The sequence below is a fragment of the Sciurus carolinensis genome, chromosome 15, assembly GCF_902686445.1.
Source record: "Sciurus carolinensis chromosome 15, mSciCar1.2, whole genome shotgun sequence".
NCBI lineage: Eukaryota > Metazoa > Chordata > Mammalia > Rodentia > Sciuridae > Sciurus > Sciurus carolinensis.
The window spans coordinates 21127925-21146414 of record NC_062227.1 but is presented as its reverse complement, the minus strand read 5'-3'; the positions used below and the strand labels follow the sequence as shown (position 1 = coordinate 21146414).

General features: G+C 37.6%; 1 protein-coding gene across 3 annotated transcripts in view; it reads right to left on the bottom strand.

Annotated features, from left to right (window-relative positions):
• Positions 1-6564: 6564 nt before the first annotated feature.
• LOC124965505 (contactin-associated protein-like 3) overlaps positions 6565-18490 on the bottom strand; it is a 214094-nt gene continuing 202168 nt past the window's right edge. For all 3 annotated transcript variants that reach the window (XM_047526489.1, XM_047526491.1, XM_047526490.1), the window contains 3 exons: positions 12592-12822; positions 12299-12370; positions 6565-8227 (listed from right to left, as the gene is read on the bottom strand). In XM_047526489.1, coding sequence (XP_047382445.1) covers positions 8037-8227; positions 12299-12370; positions 12592-12822 — 494 coding nt within the window. In that variant the 3' untranslated portion in view covers positions 6565-8036. The remainder of the gene's footprint in view (positions 8228-12298; positions 12371-12591; positions 12823-18490) is intronic.

The following is an 18490-nucleotide window of genomic DNA, read 5'->3' as shown; positions in this document are numbered from 1 at the left end:
TAAATTTTTGTCATTTATATTCTATGCACAACATTAAAATAATGTAGCATAGTACATTCATCAACATACTTATGTTTATTTGAAAGCTTCACCTTTTCTTATGACTTTGTTTTAGTCTCTACCACCCTTTCTTCTTAGCTTGAAAGACTTAATTTAGAATTTCTTATAAAGCAAGTTTAATAGTAATAAATTCCCTCAATTTTCATTTATCTGTAAAAATCTTAATTCTTCCCTTATTGCTGATGGATAGCCTTTCTAGATATAAAATTTTTGATTGACTTTTTACTTTCAGTACTTTGAATATGTTATGCCATTCCTTCTGGTTTCAAAAATCTATCAATAATATCATAGAGGCTTTCTTGTAAGCATGAGTTGTTTTGCTGTCTTCAAGATTTCTAACTTTGCACACATTGATTATAATGTACCCAAGTGTTTATCTTCTTTGGAATTCTTTAAGCTTTATAATTTGTATGTACATTTCTTTTCTCAGATAATATATTTCCAGTCATAATTTCCTCAAATAAGTTTTTTGTACCTTTTTCTATGTCTTCTTCAGAATTCCCTATTGTATATATTTGTGTACTTTCTAATGTCCCTTTGGTCCTTTAAGTTCTCTTCCCTTTTCCTCTTCTTCTTCTTCTTCTTCTTCTTCTTCTTTTTTAGATAATTTCTCTTTGTTGATAGTCTCGTTTTGCTCATGCATGGTTTTTCTGATTTTATGGTCTTCTCTTTTTATTCACTGAATATCTTTATGACAGTTATTTTAAGTTCTTTGGTATTAGATTTGGTCTTAGATATATATGTCATCTTTAGGGTCAGTTTCTAGAGTTTAATACTGTCCTTTGATTGGACATGCTTTCTGCCCTGCTTCTTTTGTAGGTCTTATAAACTTTCACTAAGATTGGAGTTTTAAAAATTAACCTCCTCTCCCCAAAACACATTTTCACTTTATGTGTACTAAGACTTTCAGCAATCAGCCTGGCTAGAGGTTTTAGAAATTCCCCCAAATTTTCTGACTTCTTGTTGCCTCCAGTCACTACCTATGAACATCAGTTCTAAAATGCTACATGCATGCTTGTTTCTAGTGGCTTCCAAATTATGCCACTAGTCCTGTCAGTACTCCAAGTCAGACTAAACTGAAACCATTCCCTCTAGACATGCCAGAATGATGGACAGATGATCTGTTACTTTGTTTCCAACCCAGAGGAGGAGCTTCATTATGAGGAGTTGTTCCTTCTGATTGCACATTATAGGGAGTGAGGCATGTGTGGTCACACAAAAACACCAGAAAATATCCTGGTCCACAGGTCATTGTTAACCCGGTGTCTCTGTGAGTAAGCAGGGCCTGAAGAGTTTTAGTCTCTCACATTGCTGGTATCACTCTTACAGGGTGTTTAAAAAATTTGAACCTATTGAAATTTCCAGATTTCTTTCTAGTTATTCAACTACAAATCTAGCATAAATTAGGTTTATATTTTGTTTTACCTAATTTAACACAACACCATGTCATTCCTTAGGTCCTGAGAGTCTAGGGTGGCATCCTCTCTACCTTTCAAAGTTGTCTTTTTTTTTTTTTTTAATATAAAAAATCTGTGATTTTTAGTTTTGCTTAGTGGGAAGAATATGGAAACATATATCTACTGCACCTTTTTACAAGTCTCATTTCTACATTTCATGCATTTTAAATAAAACAGAATAACCAGAATGACCATTTTCTGACCTTTTTCTTTTCTGGCTAGATAGCCATGCACAGGTGTGCTTAAATCTGGAACAGGTATGAAGCATGTACACTTCAGCCTTTATTTCATTACTCACTTGCCCACAATTCCATCAGCATCAAAACTAAGTACAGAAATTCAAAACATTTTTGGTTTGGTTAGTGTCCTATCCCAGTTGTCATTATTGAACTAATGGGAAAAAATATCATGCCAGGTATTACAAATTTCTGACATCATCCTGGATTTTTCCCTTTTTCATAACTGCCCACAGCACTTTTCTAGGAAGAAAGGGAAATGTTATTCTCTGCATAGAACCAGACACATTTAGAGCATTAAGGGCCTAAGTCCATAACTTCATAGACACATTAAAAATATATTAAGATGACATGGTGTTTTTCAGGTTCAGGTTTCAATAAACTGTGTTCTTGTGTATATTATGTTGTGCATATGCTCTGGTCATGTGTCAGCTACTGTATAAATACTGTATTACAGGCAGTCCTGCAAAGGTCACATGGGGGGAGGTACTACTAGAGTCCTTACAGGCCGGGGAGGTTGAAGGAAGTACAGATTTGCAGGAAATTTCCTAGGTCTGTATGACCCTAACTCTTCAACTAAAAACTCTCATAGGCTTCTCATTAGGGAACATATCCCCTGAAACAGCACAAAGAGGCCTCAATCCAAAGACAGCAAGTACCTTTGCTTTAGTAACCTTACTCTCCAAAATTAAGCTCATTCTTCTTTTAAGGAAAGCAAATTCACTCTATTTTTTTTTTTTTTTTTTTTTTAAGTACAGATCTGTGTAATTCAGGCAAAAAATTATACAGAGACTTCTGTTATCTGCCATTCCACTTTGACTTAGTTTCAGTTCTTAGAATGCCATCTGTAAACAGGATTAAAAATAACAATCCTTAAGACACAAAGGAACCCCAATCACAAATTGGCCTGCTTGTCACTCTCCCAATAAGAACCAGCAGAATAGAAGTCTAGACCAAAGAAATTATTTTTCATATACAAGTTAATAAACATTCTCTTTTCAAATGAAAATGCTGACATCACACTAGCATAGGATATCAAAGAAAGAATCTAATTTATGTGGCAGCTGGCATGCTAAATGGCCACTGTAACTTGTCTTTTCTAAATTGCACAAGAAAAAACCAATTTTCTTTCTAAATATACATGTCCTTTCCTACTCTAAATATATTCTAGGAATAAATTTATTATTGTTTTAAAATATAATTTCATCTCACTCAGAAACCATCTGGAAATTTTAAGAGAAACAAACATAAAATTTCCCAGAGTTGGTTGACTGGCTTTACTGAATGAAACCAGCTAGTTCACTCTTCACAGTTAGATTGTTTAAGTAGATCAGTGTCCAATTTTCAATATAACACTTGCATTTTCACCTAATATTTTTATATTAAAACAAAAGTTCCTTTCTTGCACTTTCTGGCAACAGAAGGTGTGCAGGTGCATGTGTATCCACCTCCTGTGAGCTCTCCCTCTTTTTATAAAACCACCAAAATTTAATGAGTGCGGGTTATACCCTAATGATGTTATCTAATCCTAATCACCTTCCAAAGGTCCCACCCTCTTCATACCTCACAGAAGGGACTAAATGTCAGCATGACTTTGGGGGGACAAATTATAACATATGCTCTATGATATTCACATAAAGATTAAATGGTTAACAACACATTTCTCAAAACATACTCCATTCTTAACCATCAGAGAATGAAATATGCTTTAAAAAACAAGGAATCATCCATCACAACTGCATCAAGTTGTTTTATTCAGGTTTTTAGATTTTGCAATATATACTTTGCCTTATCTGGTGATGGCTTGCTGGCAAAAATCTCAAGGTAATACAGGCACGTTGAATTTGAACCTCCAGAACCATGAACCAAAACAAACCACTTTCCTTTAAAAGTAGCCTGCCTCAGGAATCTCATTATTGAAACAAAAATGGAAAATACAATATGTACCTTTAGATGGCTATGATGTCACTAGGTGATATAATCTTAAGGAACCATGTGGTCCCTCATTGACTAAAAATGTCACAATGTAGTGCTTGACTCTACACACACACACACACACACACATATACATGTATACTTATGTATATATGTATGCATACTAAAATTAATATATATTGTGTATTAATTTACATATTAATATATTCTAAATCTATTGAGTTTTAAGCATTTTTACACCACAGATGAATTCTTGCAATAGCAGAATTTCTAAAATAAATCCTGAGAACCTAGTTCTTCAAAATAAATGTGATGTACAAATACAAATGAACTCCTCCATGGTAACTTTTATTGTGGGGCAAGAAGATAATGGAGTGTAGTGAAGGAGCAATGTAGGAGCTGGAGACCCTGGGTAGAGTTTTAACACAAAGCCAGAGCAGGAACAGTGTGTAAAAATGCAAGATCAGACAAGTTTCCGTATGGAAAGTTAACTATGCCAAAAAAATGAAAATTCAAAAAAAAAAAAAAGAAAATTCATTGTTTGTACTTATCATGAAAGAAATTCAGAAGAACTTAAAATGCTCAAAGAATAAAATCAAATAAAAAAGCCATTGCTAAATTTTTTATAAATCTATTTGCAGGTTTGTAATGAGACAGACCTGGGTCTTGGTTGAGAGGCCATCACTTTCTTGGTACATTGTCATGGACTAGTCACCATCTAAACCTCTTTTCTCCTGCCCTTGGTACCACAGTCCCAACAGGAATTCCTTCAACTCCAGTCAGTTCAGATTTAGGCAGAACTGCAGTGTTTCCTTTCACTCCCTCTCCCAGTCTGGGCAGACTCAAAATTCGATTGGCAGGTGGGGTCTGGGGTATTTGTGAGTTCCTCCTGATGTGGAGAACCATACCTGTTATTTCCATTACTTCCTCATACTCATAGGTAGAGTGGCCCAAATGTTTCTAGCATGGAGGTCAAATGGCATGGAAAGAGTGCCCCAAATTCATTCCAACCAATGCTTTTTTTCCAGAACTCCTAAACTATTTGGATTATCTGTGCATGTTGAAAAAAAAAAAATCATTCTGATTTCTATTTCAGCTGGTTTTATATGTTCTAGAGTTCCAGAGTATCAATCGGACTAATACAAGACAGCAGTAAAATAATAGCATTTGCTGTGGGCCAGGGTGTGTGATAAGCCATTCACTTGGACTGGTTAATGTTTATTAGAAAAATATATGAATGTTTTAACATAATTATCTTTAAACAGGGAATATTATTTTAAGTACATAAATTATTATCTTTCAGCAAAAATGCAAAGGTTTAAATCTCTATTCTCATAGGCATTTTAATTTGTGGTAATTGGTAAACATTTGTCTACTTTTTGCATTTACTTTGTGTTTGAGACCATTATGAAAATGTTAAGCAGATCCTAATATTACCTATATATGCAGTAGGTATAAAATAATAAACATACCACTATAGAATGTATATAGCTGCAGATTTTAATATTTAAGGGGAAAATAATATAATTTCATAATTCATTCAACTTCTCTTAGAAATATTTTCCTAGCTTAATTAAAAATGTTATTTTATTAACAAATAATCAGGTAAAATTTAAAAATCAATAAGAGAAAGCAGACATGCATTACTTTGAGTGCAACAATTTTGTTTCTCTTCAGAGCAGAGAGCAGTGTGCAGTATAGTTCACTCTCAATAAATCTGTAAAATTCCAACTACCAAAGTGATGAATTCTTTTAGCACATAAGATGATCACTCATCAAAACTACAGTGATTCCTTGATGCCAACACTCACCTATGCATTAAATAGAGTCCATATTTCTGTGCTGAATCCTTCCCCAACATTCATGGGCCTTTGGGGAAAAAAGTATGTCCATCATTCTCCAAGGGGGATTTTCATATATTATTATAAAGATGCTCCGTGACTTAGGATGAGGTTATGCCCCAATAAACTCATTGTAAGTTAAAAATGTCACAAATTGAAAATGTACTTAATGTACCTAATCTACCCAACAGCAGCTTAGTAACACAGTACACAATAGATAACCAGTTGTTTCCTCTTATGATCATGTGGTTGACTGTGAGCAGTGGGTCATGGCTGCTATTCAGCATTTCAAGAAAGTATCATGTTGCATATTGATAGCCCAGGAAAAGAGCAAAATTAAAAATTTAAAATACAGTTTCTACCGAATGTGTATCATTTTCACACCATTGTGAAGTTAAACAATCCTTTGGTGAACCATCGTAAGTCAGGGACCATTTGTACCTTAAAATTCTCCTCAGCATTTAAGAAAATATCAATATAGACATAGTTCTGTGGTGGGCAGACTTTAAGGTGCTTCCTAACCCCCTGGTTCATGAGCCTTATATATCCTCCTCCCCTTGAATGTGAGCAGGATCTATGACTTGCTTCTAAGGAAGAGGTTATGGCACAGGTACAGGATACATGCTCTTGGTTACAGTGTTTTACATAAATCTCTCTTTCACTAGCAGGCCTGCTCTAGAGTTGGTCTCCTATGCCAGCTTTGAAAAAGCAAGAAAACATGAATTTAACAGCAATAAGGAACTGGATGCTTCCAACAATCATGGCAACAGGGAGACAGATCCTTCCCTAGCTGAGTCACCATATGAGAATGCAGCCCTGGCTAACACTTAACTGCAGCTTTGTAGAAGATCCAGTTAACCCATGTCTTGCCCCTGACCCATAGAAACTGAGACAGTGAATACATGTTGTATTAAATTAGTTACAACTCAAAGAAAACTAATAGGAAACCATAAGAAAAGACAGGTTTTTGCGAAAAGATAATACATAGGATATTTTTTTCCATTTTAAAAAAACCACAATATATTAGTTGTACACTCAAAGGTAGTACCATGGCTAAATTTATATAGCCAGTTGTCCTGTTTTGGATAAAAGAAGCCATCTAATTAACACCTGGCAGGCACAAGGCAGGTTGGATATGGAGAATATAGCACCTTCTTATTATAAATGGCTATTGAACACACATGTTGCTCCAGGTGGTTATTAATGACAAAAGTAGGGACTGGAACAATTCTCATAGTTCATATGAATGCCTTGTTCTTCTCGTATGCAAATCTACCCTAATATGAAATGAACTTGTAAATTTGGGTGCTGTAATGGAAAATGACCCCAGGAACCTAGAATCTTGACTAGAATGACAGGTTTAGTTCAGATCATCTTCCCTTAACATAAATAAGCATTGCTCTGAGGATATTCCAAACAGTAACAGGATAAGACAGTAATTCAAGGAAGGGAGAGTTTTGCCTAAGTCAGTTCAAAATCTAGAAAAGGGACTGTAGAACTTCAGTTCAAAATATGACTTTTCCCTTAATAAACAAAAAGAAAGTTGGAAGATACCAAAGAATTGTTGTGATAACTTTCAGGAAAAGAGGACCATAGGACTATCAAGAAAAACTGACCTGATCACCTCATACTTGAGGGAAATAAATTTAGGATAATGTTTTGGTCAGATGTGGATGAAGGACAGATACACTTGTGTTAATATAGTGTCTATATCTGAGCTAAGTTTAGTTAGAAAATACACATTTTTTGTGAGATCATTAGGTAATCATTTCATTCTACAAAGACTATAATTACAAATTGCAAAGTAAAGAAGCAAATTATTGCATATCAAAATCCTCTACATATTTTGCTACATATTAGTTTTCTTTTTCATAATTGAATTCAATAGCAAAATTTTAGAGCTGACACACAACACTTATTTCATCATTAAAATGTAAAAATGATTAGACCAAAAAGGTTATTTGTTTTTCTTTTTCTCTCCAGGTATCTAATGCATTTTTGGCCACTGGGTTCTCATTCACAGGAAGATGGAAACCTTGCTCTGACCATCTGAGAAGCATTTCCTGTTCTACAAGTGTCAGCTGGTGATCAATAAAAGGAAAAGATAGATTTCTGCATAACACAAAACACCAGAGTCCAACTTTGACTACAAATTTCCTTGTCAGGTTTTTAAGAGAGTAGGGCTATGGTTCAAATCCTTGTTCACTTTTAAAACCTACAGTCATTAGGCAAATAACATTTCAATTTTAGAAGAACAGGTCAGAACAGTCAGAAAGGGCCACACAGTGATTAATGACTGCACTTAAGTCACTGCTACACAAATAGATTACGGAGGGGCCCTGAGCAGAGATTCCTGGCACCTTGTCTGAGGCTGGGGGTGGGCAGGTTGGTAGTGTTGCATGCCCACTGGCCAGACCTTGAGGGCCAGGGCTGGGTTTTCACCCATGAGAGCCCAGGTTTAGCAAGAAAGTCATATTGTCACACGATAAGTAAACCACAACTGCTGATCAGAAGAAGTACTCCTTCTGACTTTCACTGATGGTATTTTGCATGTTGAGCTCACTTTTCAGAGTCTCAGCATTGTCTCCAGCTTTTGAGATATCTGACTTATTCTTTTGATATAACCATCTCTGTTGATAAATGCGTATGGCTATGGCAGTGACACAGAGCAAGATAAATATCACCACGGCTACCACACCTGGTGAGAGAAAAGAAAGGAAAAATACAAAGTCAGAAGACAAACTACAATTTCAACCTCACCAGAATCTCTACTGTAAAATATCATGTATATCAATACATATATGTAGATATGTATATGTGTATATATAGACACATATAATAAATTTTGAAGACAAATGGTACTATAACATTAAGTTTACATGTAAATCCCTGCAGATTTTGGCAGATCTTAAATGTAGATCATAATTAGATTTCAGTTAATGCCTTCACATTTAAATGCAGAAATATAACAAGACCTCTTAGACTATGTCCTACTTCACATTAAAAAGTCAGCAAATTTTAATTATGTTAAAATAGAGGGCATAGCCTCATCATCATAGAGTAATTGTTTTTGTACAAATATTTTAATAAAAATTTACTTTGATACTGATATGCTGTTGAATTAGTTATATAATAAGCATGTCATTCATTTCTGTGAGGCCCATAGCTCCTGGGGTTCAAGCCTTTGCATGATCTCCTTTGTTTATGTGAGGCACCTGTGCCAATATTACAAAGGTGACAGGATGTACCCCAGGGTGTGTGCATGATTATGTGATTACAAAATTGTAGCAACTGTCTTGCTGAATTTTCTCTCTCCTTCTGATTGTGAAGAGAAAAGCAGCCATGCCAGGGAAATGATAAGTAGGTGACCTCTAGGTGCTGTAGATTGCCTCTAGACAATAGCCGGCAAGACACCAGGACTTCTCAGAAGTCCAGCTGCAAGACACCAGATGCTGCCAACTACCACACTACCAAGGAAGTGGATTCTTCTCTAGTGGAACCAGCAGATGAAAACCCAGCCCTGTCTGCCACTTGATTGCATCTCAGGAGACTGTAAGCAGAGGGTATAAATGGACTAAATGCAGTCTCTATTTAGTAGTTAAGGGTGTGGTAATTTGCCATACAGAAAAAACGAATATACCATGCTATTAAAAACTATATAATTGGCTGGGGCCAGTGGTACATGCCTGTAATCCCAGTGGCTCAGGAGGCTGAGGCAGGAGTATTACAAGTTCAAAGCCAACCTCAGCAACCTACCAAGACCCTAAGCAACTTAGAGAGACCCTGTCTCAAAATAAAAAAAAAAATAAATAAATAAAAATGGTTGAGGATATGGCTCAGTTATATGTAAAGTAGATTATTTAACATCTCTTGGAAATGTTTTAAATATTGCAAACATCATTTATGCCAGTGGTCCTCAACTCTGGTTGTACAACATAGAACAAATAAGAAACTACGGGTGGGAGGCCTGCATATTCAGTTTTTTACAAAATGTTTGTCAAATTATTTTAATGTGCTGAAAGGATAGAGAACCATGAAGTTATACCATAGGAATGTTTACTCAAGCTATCCTAGTAATAAAGAATGAATATCAAGTCTATATTGAAATAAATACGTAAAAAGCTTATACTACTCAATGTACTTTAAGGATGATTGGCACAGGCATTAATTAATACCTCCAATTAGCAAATGTTATATAACAAGTGCTCTATAAGTGCCTGCCTAGTTATACAAAAATATTTGTACTATAAAATAAGGGTTCTTTTTCATACTCTAGGACAGACATCAGCAACTGTAATGGAGCCCAACAACCTCAAAGCTTAATTGGGTGTAACTAACTGGTCAAAGGTATTCCTAAGGACAAGTCTCAGAGGAGGTAGTGCATTCATTATTTAGTGTATATTCATAAATATTCATAACAATATTATGTTCAATATACTTTTTTTTTTTTTTTTTTTTGGTGCTGGGGATCGAACCCAGGGCCTTGTGCTTGCAAGGCAAGCACTCTACCGACTGAGCTATCTCCCCAGCCCCTCAATATATTTTTTAGGAAACAATCACATTACTTTAGTTATCTTTATGCTTATTATACGACTTTGCTTTAAGGAGAAATATATACAATTGCAATGTTAAAGACTGGTAAATCTCAGAACAATGATTGGGTTACTTGATTATAATTACTATGACATTACAGGAACCCATCAATATATTAGGGTCTTTATATATGTGATAACTATGGCTTGGTTATTAAGTTTAATGGTGTCCAAAAATAACTTGTCTTTACCCAAAGATTAAAATTATATGAATAATCACTCAATGTATTTCATAAGCTGCCTATCAGCAACTTCTGTTAGTATATTTTTGATATAAGCTTGTGTCTACCTGTCTCTCAGTCTATCTATACATTTGTCTCTTTATCTATCTGCCTATCTATCTTTATCTATCTATCTACAGTAAGTGTCCCTTGGTAAGAAGCCCTCTGTGATCTTTGGTTTACCAGGCACAAATATATATATGTATTTTTTGGGGGGGTTCATTTTCTTTTCCTATACTCGTTCCTTTTGTTTGCAAGAGGAAGAAAAGATGTCAAAATGCAGATCATAGAGAAATTTATCTGTGATAATCCTTTACATGGATTAGGTATTTTCCATATAAGTCTAGTCTGTGTTCAGTTAAAGAAAGGGTTGAAAATTCTATATGAAGCACTTAGTTCACTGGAGCTCAATGGACCCAGTGGTCTTCTAACCATTCAGCCATAAGCCACTGCCTAAATGAAAGGCAGGTTTAAGTAAGTGATCACAGAGCCTGATATACTCCCCTTGTCAGGTCCCTGAGACCATTGGGTTCTCCTTCTCCACCCATCTATGAGGAGCTAAGTAGGAATGCTCAAGGGAAGCAAACCGGTGTAACTCATTTACTTTGAAATCTTGCCGGTGATATTTAAGAAAAATCTCTAAACATCCAAAGGCCTGATATTTTGTGCTATTATTAGAATGAACATTAACTTTGCTCTTTTTAATAAAAAGGCACAAAGTATGAAATTTTGCAAGTATTTTGACTTGGATTCCTATTTTGAAAATGTAAAACACATTTATGTTAAGTTAGTTTTGCATTAGAATGGATTCTTTCCATTAAAATAAAATAGAAATGATTTGGTCTTACTATTCAATTTAATTTCTAATATAAAATAAAGCTTTTAGATATACATGATAAAACTTTATGAGTTTTTTTTGTTCTTGGAATTGAAAATGGAGGTTATAGTAAATAAATCCCCCATACTTCAATCATTACAAAAATAAAAGTAGTTGAGATAGGGATGGAAATGTTAATATCCATACAGAGAACTTAAAGTGTCTGAGTACTCTCCTAACTCTCTGACACATCTAGATGAATACAGATAAACTGTATAGATCCCATCTGAGCTGGTGTACAGTCACATGAGCACTGGACACCAAGTGATATCATCCAGTTCTTTGATGAACCTTATTTGACAAAGCAAAGGAATAGATTATAATTTACTTCCTACTCACTAAGCAGAGTGTGCCACAGACTCACATTTTAATAATAGAATCAAAACAATTAGAACAGGATAACTCAGTAGAATAGTACCTGCCTACATTGGTCCAAGACTTGCACATCCCCAATACTCCCCCTCCAACACACATACAAGAATTTAAAAATTCTGTGGTAAGAAGGAAGAACTGCATATTCATTTTTTGAGTTAGACTTGAATAAATTCTGTTTTAGTCACTACATTGTTTACACAGTCAGGAAGATGATTAAGATGCATTTGCTTTTACTTCTTCAATTTGAAATAGCCACGGAACTCTTAACCCCTTACTCCTCAAACATTTAAAAATACAATTAAAACCAAAACACACTGCTTGAAGTATCTAAACAATCCAAATTGTTGTTTTTTAAAAACATAAAACTATACTTCTGGCAATACTCCTGTCTTAGGTGTTATATAACGATTTGAAGGCTCAGCATCAATTGCAAGGAGCCATAGAAATGGCTTTTTAAAAGTATATGTAATCTCCCAAGGAATAGTACACTGATAGTTATTTTTTCTCAATATTCTACAACATGTCAGTTATTCTTTAGAAAGTGTACTTCAGTGGAATCATCAGTTCTTTTTCCTGTCTCCTGAGGAACTGAATTCGGTTAAGTTACATGAAGTATCTGGAAATTTACAAGGCCTGCCATTGACCCCAGTAGTCTGTCCTGATTGCTATACATGTTTTCTGGGTTATGCTAACAGCCGCATTACCTCCGATGACCGCAGAGTCACTTCTGTTTGTATTAATTAAGGGTTCTCCCCCATCAGTTGGTCCAGAATGGCCTACAGTAGAAAAAGGGAGGATAGAGGCGAATAGAAAAGAGTAATTCACAAAAACTGGAAGAACAAACAATTGTAGTGGGAGAAATAAACATGAAAGGAAGAACACTGGAGAGGGAAAGGTCAGATACGTAGCAGGTGAATCAACAAACAGGACTAAGGAAATCTGCGATATAGCAGTAGTGAAACACTGCAAGCACAAAGGCGGCGGATGATCCACGCACCTGTGCCACCTGAGAGTCGGGGAGCTAGTTCCCGTGTTCCGGAGCCTGGCCCTGCTCCGATCGCACAGTTGGATCCGGCGGCCACCTGACCGTGCACAGTGACCCGGGCGGGTCCGCCGGGACGCAGCGCCGCCTTGAGCGGGGCTGCGCGGCCAAAGCGCACCGCAGAGAGGCAGCCAGTGAAGCCGCGCGCAGCCGCCCGCCGCGTGTCCGGGTCCGCGCCCTGGGGCTCTGCGGGAAAAAGAAGTGCACACATCGTTAGGGCGCAGGGTCAAGGGATCACCTCGCATCCGCACATGAGCGACCTACTCCCTTCCAATCCTTTTCTTTTCATTTTTAAGAAAAGATACTGCAGTCATTACCAGTGACCTGAGTTATTAACAGGCAGGGTGGTAACTTTGGTCCATTTCCTAAACATTCCCTAGAGGCAGCCACCGGTTACACACAGGCGAGTTGCTCAGCCACTTTCTAATGATCATTACAATGCTTTTGGATGGAATTTATGCCCATTACTCCAGCTGGGTAAAGCGGAATGTCGCTTGGATTTGAGGACACTCTGGAAATTTCTCTGCAAAATACTGTAGTTTTTATCAGTCTGACTATTCAAACCAGAGGCTGCTGCCCTCCACAATGTGGTCTCCATTACATTTTCCATAGATTGCAGTCTGTCCCTTCCAGGACCCGCCCGCCTTTAACCACAAGCTCGAAGGTTGGGTTTTGTAAGACCTAACAGTAATTGCAACCGAAGCCAAACTTGAGGTTGCGAATTTCGGTGATTATGTTTTGCTTTTTCCACTTGCCCAATAGGCATGGAATCTGAACAAGGGGAATTATATGTAAACTTCAAAAATTTAAATGTCAGGCAGAGAAGCATCTTCTACAGTAAAGAGGAAACCACGTCAATATGCTGTGAGAGCTTGATATCTGATGTCAAACTCCCTTTGGAGGCTGGTTGTGGGGGAACTACATGATGGCTCTCCTTTATTCTAACAATCAATGAATAAATAGTTGTCAGGAATTTACCAAGTGTGCTAAGTGATTTGCAGCATAAAACAATGAATACTTTTATTCCTATTTTATAACTGAAGACTTGAAGTTTCAGAAATTTGTAGCATAAGTTTGTAGGATAAAGTTGTTGCCTCTTGTATTCAACCCCTTTCTCAACAAATATATGTTTATCTTTTCTGTTAGTGTATTCTGTATATGTTCATAATTACTCATATGGAGGGACTGGTAAATGGGGATCATTATACTATTCTTTCTACTTTTATGAGTTCATATATTTTTCCATAGCACATACATACATTTTCAACAAATGCTTTTTGGTTGGCTTAATAAGCAATCTTTAAGTTCACACTGAGAATCTCAGATCCATTCTGTCTTAATGCAGTTAAACTCTCATAGGACAATCCTTATTTCTTTTGATTTGGGTTTCTGAGGAGCGTTCCTTTTTTGTCTCCATTTCCTGATGACATGCTATAAATGACAATACCTAATTTGGATATGTATTATGTTCTTGATGCTGTGAAAAAGAAAGTGTTCTCGCCATCATAAAGGAGAGTAAGGACTTTGAGCAGGATTTCATGACTAGCCTGCTGCTATATTGTCAGTAAGCAGCTGGAGCTGGCTTTTGAAAGGAGGCACTAAAACCCTAAGGCCACTGAGTTTGACCACATTGCTGCCCACCTTGCCCCAGTCATCCATTATGGAAGTAACTGTGGTTGGATTACCCATTGCTCTGTGTTCTAATCCCGCCTCACCAGAGCATTTAGCTTAGTGTCTATTACACAGGAAACTTGAAATATATTTTTATATTGGAGGAATAGATAGTCCCATCACCATAAAACTCACCTTTCTGTGGATAGTTTAGCTATTGAAATCATTTTTACAATGTGGCACTCTCAAAGTGTGGACTCATGAGGACAGAACAGCCATCTGTTCAGAAAGATTGCATGCATTGGCTCAAGCTAAAAATGCACTTCCATAACCGACTGCCATCTCAAGTCACTGAGTTTTCTTGAGTGTTAAGTTTGTATTGAGTGTTGGGGTACCTAAAGTCACCTCTCTCATTGTACTAATGAAGCCAGAATTAAGGACAGGTAGTTAGTGTAGAAATAGAAAATCGGGTCAATTCAAGGAAATGAAGCCATGAAGCCATCTGCCTTTGGAAGTTGGAGACTGCCCCTGGAAGAATGGAATATCAAAGATCTCCGGAGCCCATTGATTACCAAATTTACCTGCCTTTATCAAGGACTGCAAACAAGGAGCTGCTAATTAATGCCCCCTGGCCCTTACCCGCCTGAATCACCTTGGCCCTCCCCCTGCCCTTGGCTTCTCACTTATGCAAAACCGGGCCTAGTCACGTAGGCAGGAAGGAGAGAGAGATAAGGGGGGAGAGAACTGGAGAACAAAAGAGACTTTAACCTATAAAAGATGTAGGGTGCGCTCACTTCTTGGGACTTTAGAACATCAGCCATGGCCCCCTTCTCCCTGCCGGGAGAAGTCTGTATTATTCCCTTTAAATAAACCTGCTTAATATGCTTGCCTTGGCGTGCTTCTCTAGTGCTTAATCTTCAACATTAGAAGAAGCAGAACTCGTCACCGGTAAACGGCGGTATCAGATTTGGAGGTCCCACCGAGATTTACGCCAAGGTAAGTAAGCTTCTCTCTCCACGCACCCCACATCTGTTTGAGGTGCATCTTTCTTTCTGTATCTTTATTTTTGGAGGGCAAAATGGGCACCCGTCGGCTACTTAAATGCAGTTAGTGCAGCCGCCATTCTTAAGACTCGGGTGAGAGGTTTCCCGGCCCAGGCAAGTTTCCAATCCCCTGCTCTGCAGGCATGTTGGGGCTCTGCTGAAGCCGTTTCCTACTTTTCTGTCCAGGCCCGGAGCGCAATTGCCGCAAGTACACAGTGTCCCTAGTCCTGATCTGACCAGGATGCGTGGAGGTGGAGGAAGGGTTGGAGCAACTGCGGGGTTCTCGGCCCGGGCTACTCTCGGGTGGACTCCAAAGGTTCCTTCTCCAGACTCCCCCTCCCGACAGCCCTGAAGGGTATCCAGACTGATCAGTAGACAATGGCACTGAGGGAAAGCGCCAATCACCCTTGCCTCTGTATGGGCCGCACAGTGCACAACACTCCCGCAAATCCACTCCCTCCTGGATGCTCCCCTTCCCTTGCCGGTCAGACATTAGGAATTCAAGCTGTAGGATTAAGGCCTGGGATGATTAGTATGAAAATGCCCAGGTTCCCTTTGTTCACATAGTTAGCCTTCACTAGTCTATCTAGAGTCTCCCCATTACTGTTCCCATGCTTAAATGTGCTCACTGTGTTCTCTTTAAGCTGCAAGAGGGAGGCATTTAAAAACCCCTCCCATGAGACCCTCCAAGCAAAGGGCGTTATACGCCTAACAACCAATAGATGTCCCCTCACCCTCTGGAGATTCCTTTCGTCTACAGGGCAAGAAGATAGGCAAAAGGCACACTTTTTACTTTTGTCATCATTTTTCATAATTAGGAGTTTATAGTGGCAGGGAGGAAAGCAGTAATGCCCTTAAGTCTGAATCCTCCAAGGGTCTCTAGCACAGGGCAAACTAGAGCCCCAGCACTTTGCCAAAGGAGGCCAGAAATACTTTGGCAAAGCCAGGTGGTGAGAGACGGGTTTTCTGGACCGGATTGAAGCTCAAACTTAGGGAGACGTCCCTGCACATAGTCTCCGGCACGGGCGCCTGAGGTCTATTTTTCTTTTCTTCCACTTAGATGGGAGCTTCTCTCTCAACAGTATTGCCAGGTTCACCACTAGCCTGCATACTGCTAAATTGCAAATGAAAAGTGCCTTTCATATGTTACCATGCTTGACAGCAATAATCTCTACCATGAGAGGAGAAAGTCTTGAGGAATCGCCCACTAAGGGAGGAAAATTGAGGGAACCCTCCCAACTTAAGATAGGCAAAAATAAATTTAAGGAGGCTTTTGGAGGATCCTAATAAATATTGAGATGTTACAAAACTTACGCCAGGTATTTGACTTCACCTGGAAAATTATGCTATTAACCATCTAGAGTACAGGCAGTTCCCAGAAACCATCCTAACTGGGATTCAAATAATGAGTAGGATGCATAAAAAACTATTATGCAGCCTTCACGAAAATCCTGCTATTTTCATGGAGAGACTTAGGAAAGCAATAAGAAAGCACACCACTCTGAATCCTGAATCCATAAAGGGTCACCTACTTTTAAAGTATAAATTTATCATTTAGTCAGCCCCAAATATTTAGAGGAAATTTCAAAATTGGCACGTGGCCCTGATCAATCCTCAGATGATCTTCTCCAGCTTGCATCTTCTGTTTTTAATAGACATCAAAAGAAAAAAGGGAACATATAGGCAAGAAAAAGGACTTATTAAAGATCATTCAAACTGATAGAAACTTTTAATGCCTTGCAATAGCCCATGCAATTTGCCCATTTAGGAGTTAAAAAGCAAACTGCCTAGTCCAAGACCTTAGAATAATGAAGCAGTAATTTCCCCCACCCTGTATTTCTTAATTCATACACTTTTATCTTGGATTCCAACTGCTGCTTGGTTTACTGTTAGATTTAAAAGATGGTTTTTCCTGTTTATGCTAGACTCTGAATAGCAATTTGTTTGCCTTTGAGTAACCAGATACTGTATCTCAACTAACCTAGACAGTATTGCCTCAGGATTTAGATGGCCCTCACCTGTTCCGGACAAACCTTAGCTAAGGACTTAACAAAATTCAGAGATAAAACATTCTGTGATTGTTCTCCAGTAAGTAAAGTACATACTTTATGTGCCTCCACCCAGGAGGAATATCAAAAGGCCATTGCAGAACTCCTAAACTTCTTAGCTAATAGGAATTATAAGATCTCAAAAAAATAAAGCTTAATTATGTCATCAACAGGTTCAATACTACAGAAAATAACCACTATAGGACAATATTCTGCCCCAGGAAGGGGCCTTACTTCAAGCTCCTGTCCTCAGCTTACCTATGAAGCAAGATTTAACCTGTTTGTCACAAAAGGGGAAAATAAATCCTGGATAGGCAGCCATAGGCAACTCAATAACCAATGGCATATCTCAGTGAGGAACTTAGTAAAGTAGCTTCATTCTCAAAAGAAATGAAAAATAAGGTCTCATAATTTTCTTTGACATCCAACCTGTACTGATGAGATGGCTAAAGTGCCTTAGGCACAAGGTTTCTATTCAAATCTGTTAGGTCCTTCCAGATCTCAGTCAAGGCTTACATTGAAATGTAAATAAAAGAAGCCCAAAGGCTCAGTAGGAGACCGGTCTCAAACCCAAAGAAAAAAAAGGTAAAAAAGAGCCTTACTTAAACTCCAGCAAAAGTAAATTTTATGGTGCCTTACTAAAGTAATTAACGGCCGTATCATTTTTCCAGGACTCTTGTTTTTTTTAATTCTATATATTTTTTGAGCTCATGATTTTTTTGATAAGTTCTATTTTTTTATTCAACTACAGCTTTTGAACATCTATTACATTGCAATGGAGATTCACCTATAAAGTTACAAGGCCTTTGATTTTGTGTTATTTGTATGTCGTGCTGTCTGGTGTTGTCTGTATCAAAACTGAGCGCTCCTAAAATTAAAATTTAAAAATGGATCCAAATACTTTTAATTCACGTGATTTAAAGGTTCAATTCAAATTGGGTAAACTAATGAAAGTAAAATGTCTTTGAAAATAACTCACAAGTCTCTAGGTGGTCAATCTAATAAAATATTGATGTTAATAAAATGTCTAATATCAATTGTTTCTAGGACTTTTCTTCAACAGGAAAGAGATAGCAAATACTGTTCAGGACACTTGCCTGCTTTCTTGGTTTTTACAGAATAAGTGAATTAGAGTTAACATGTATGGGATTA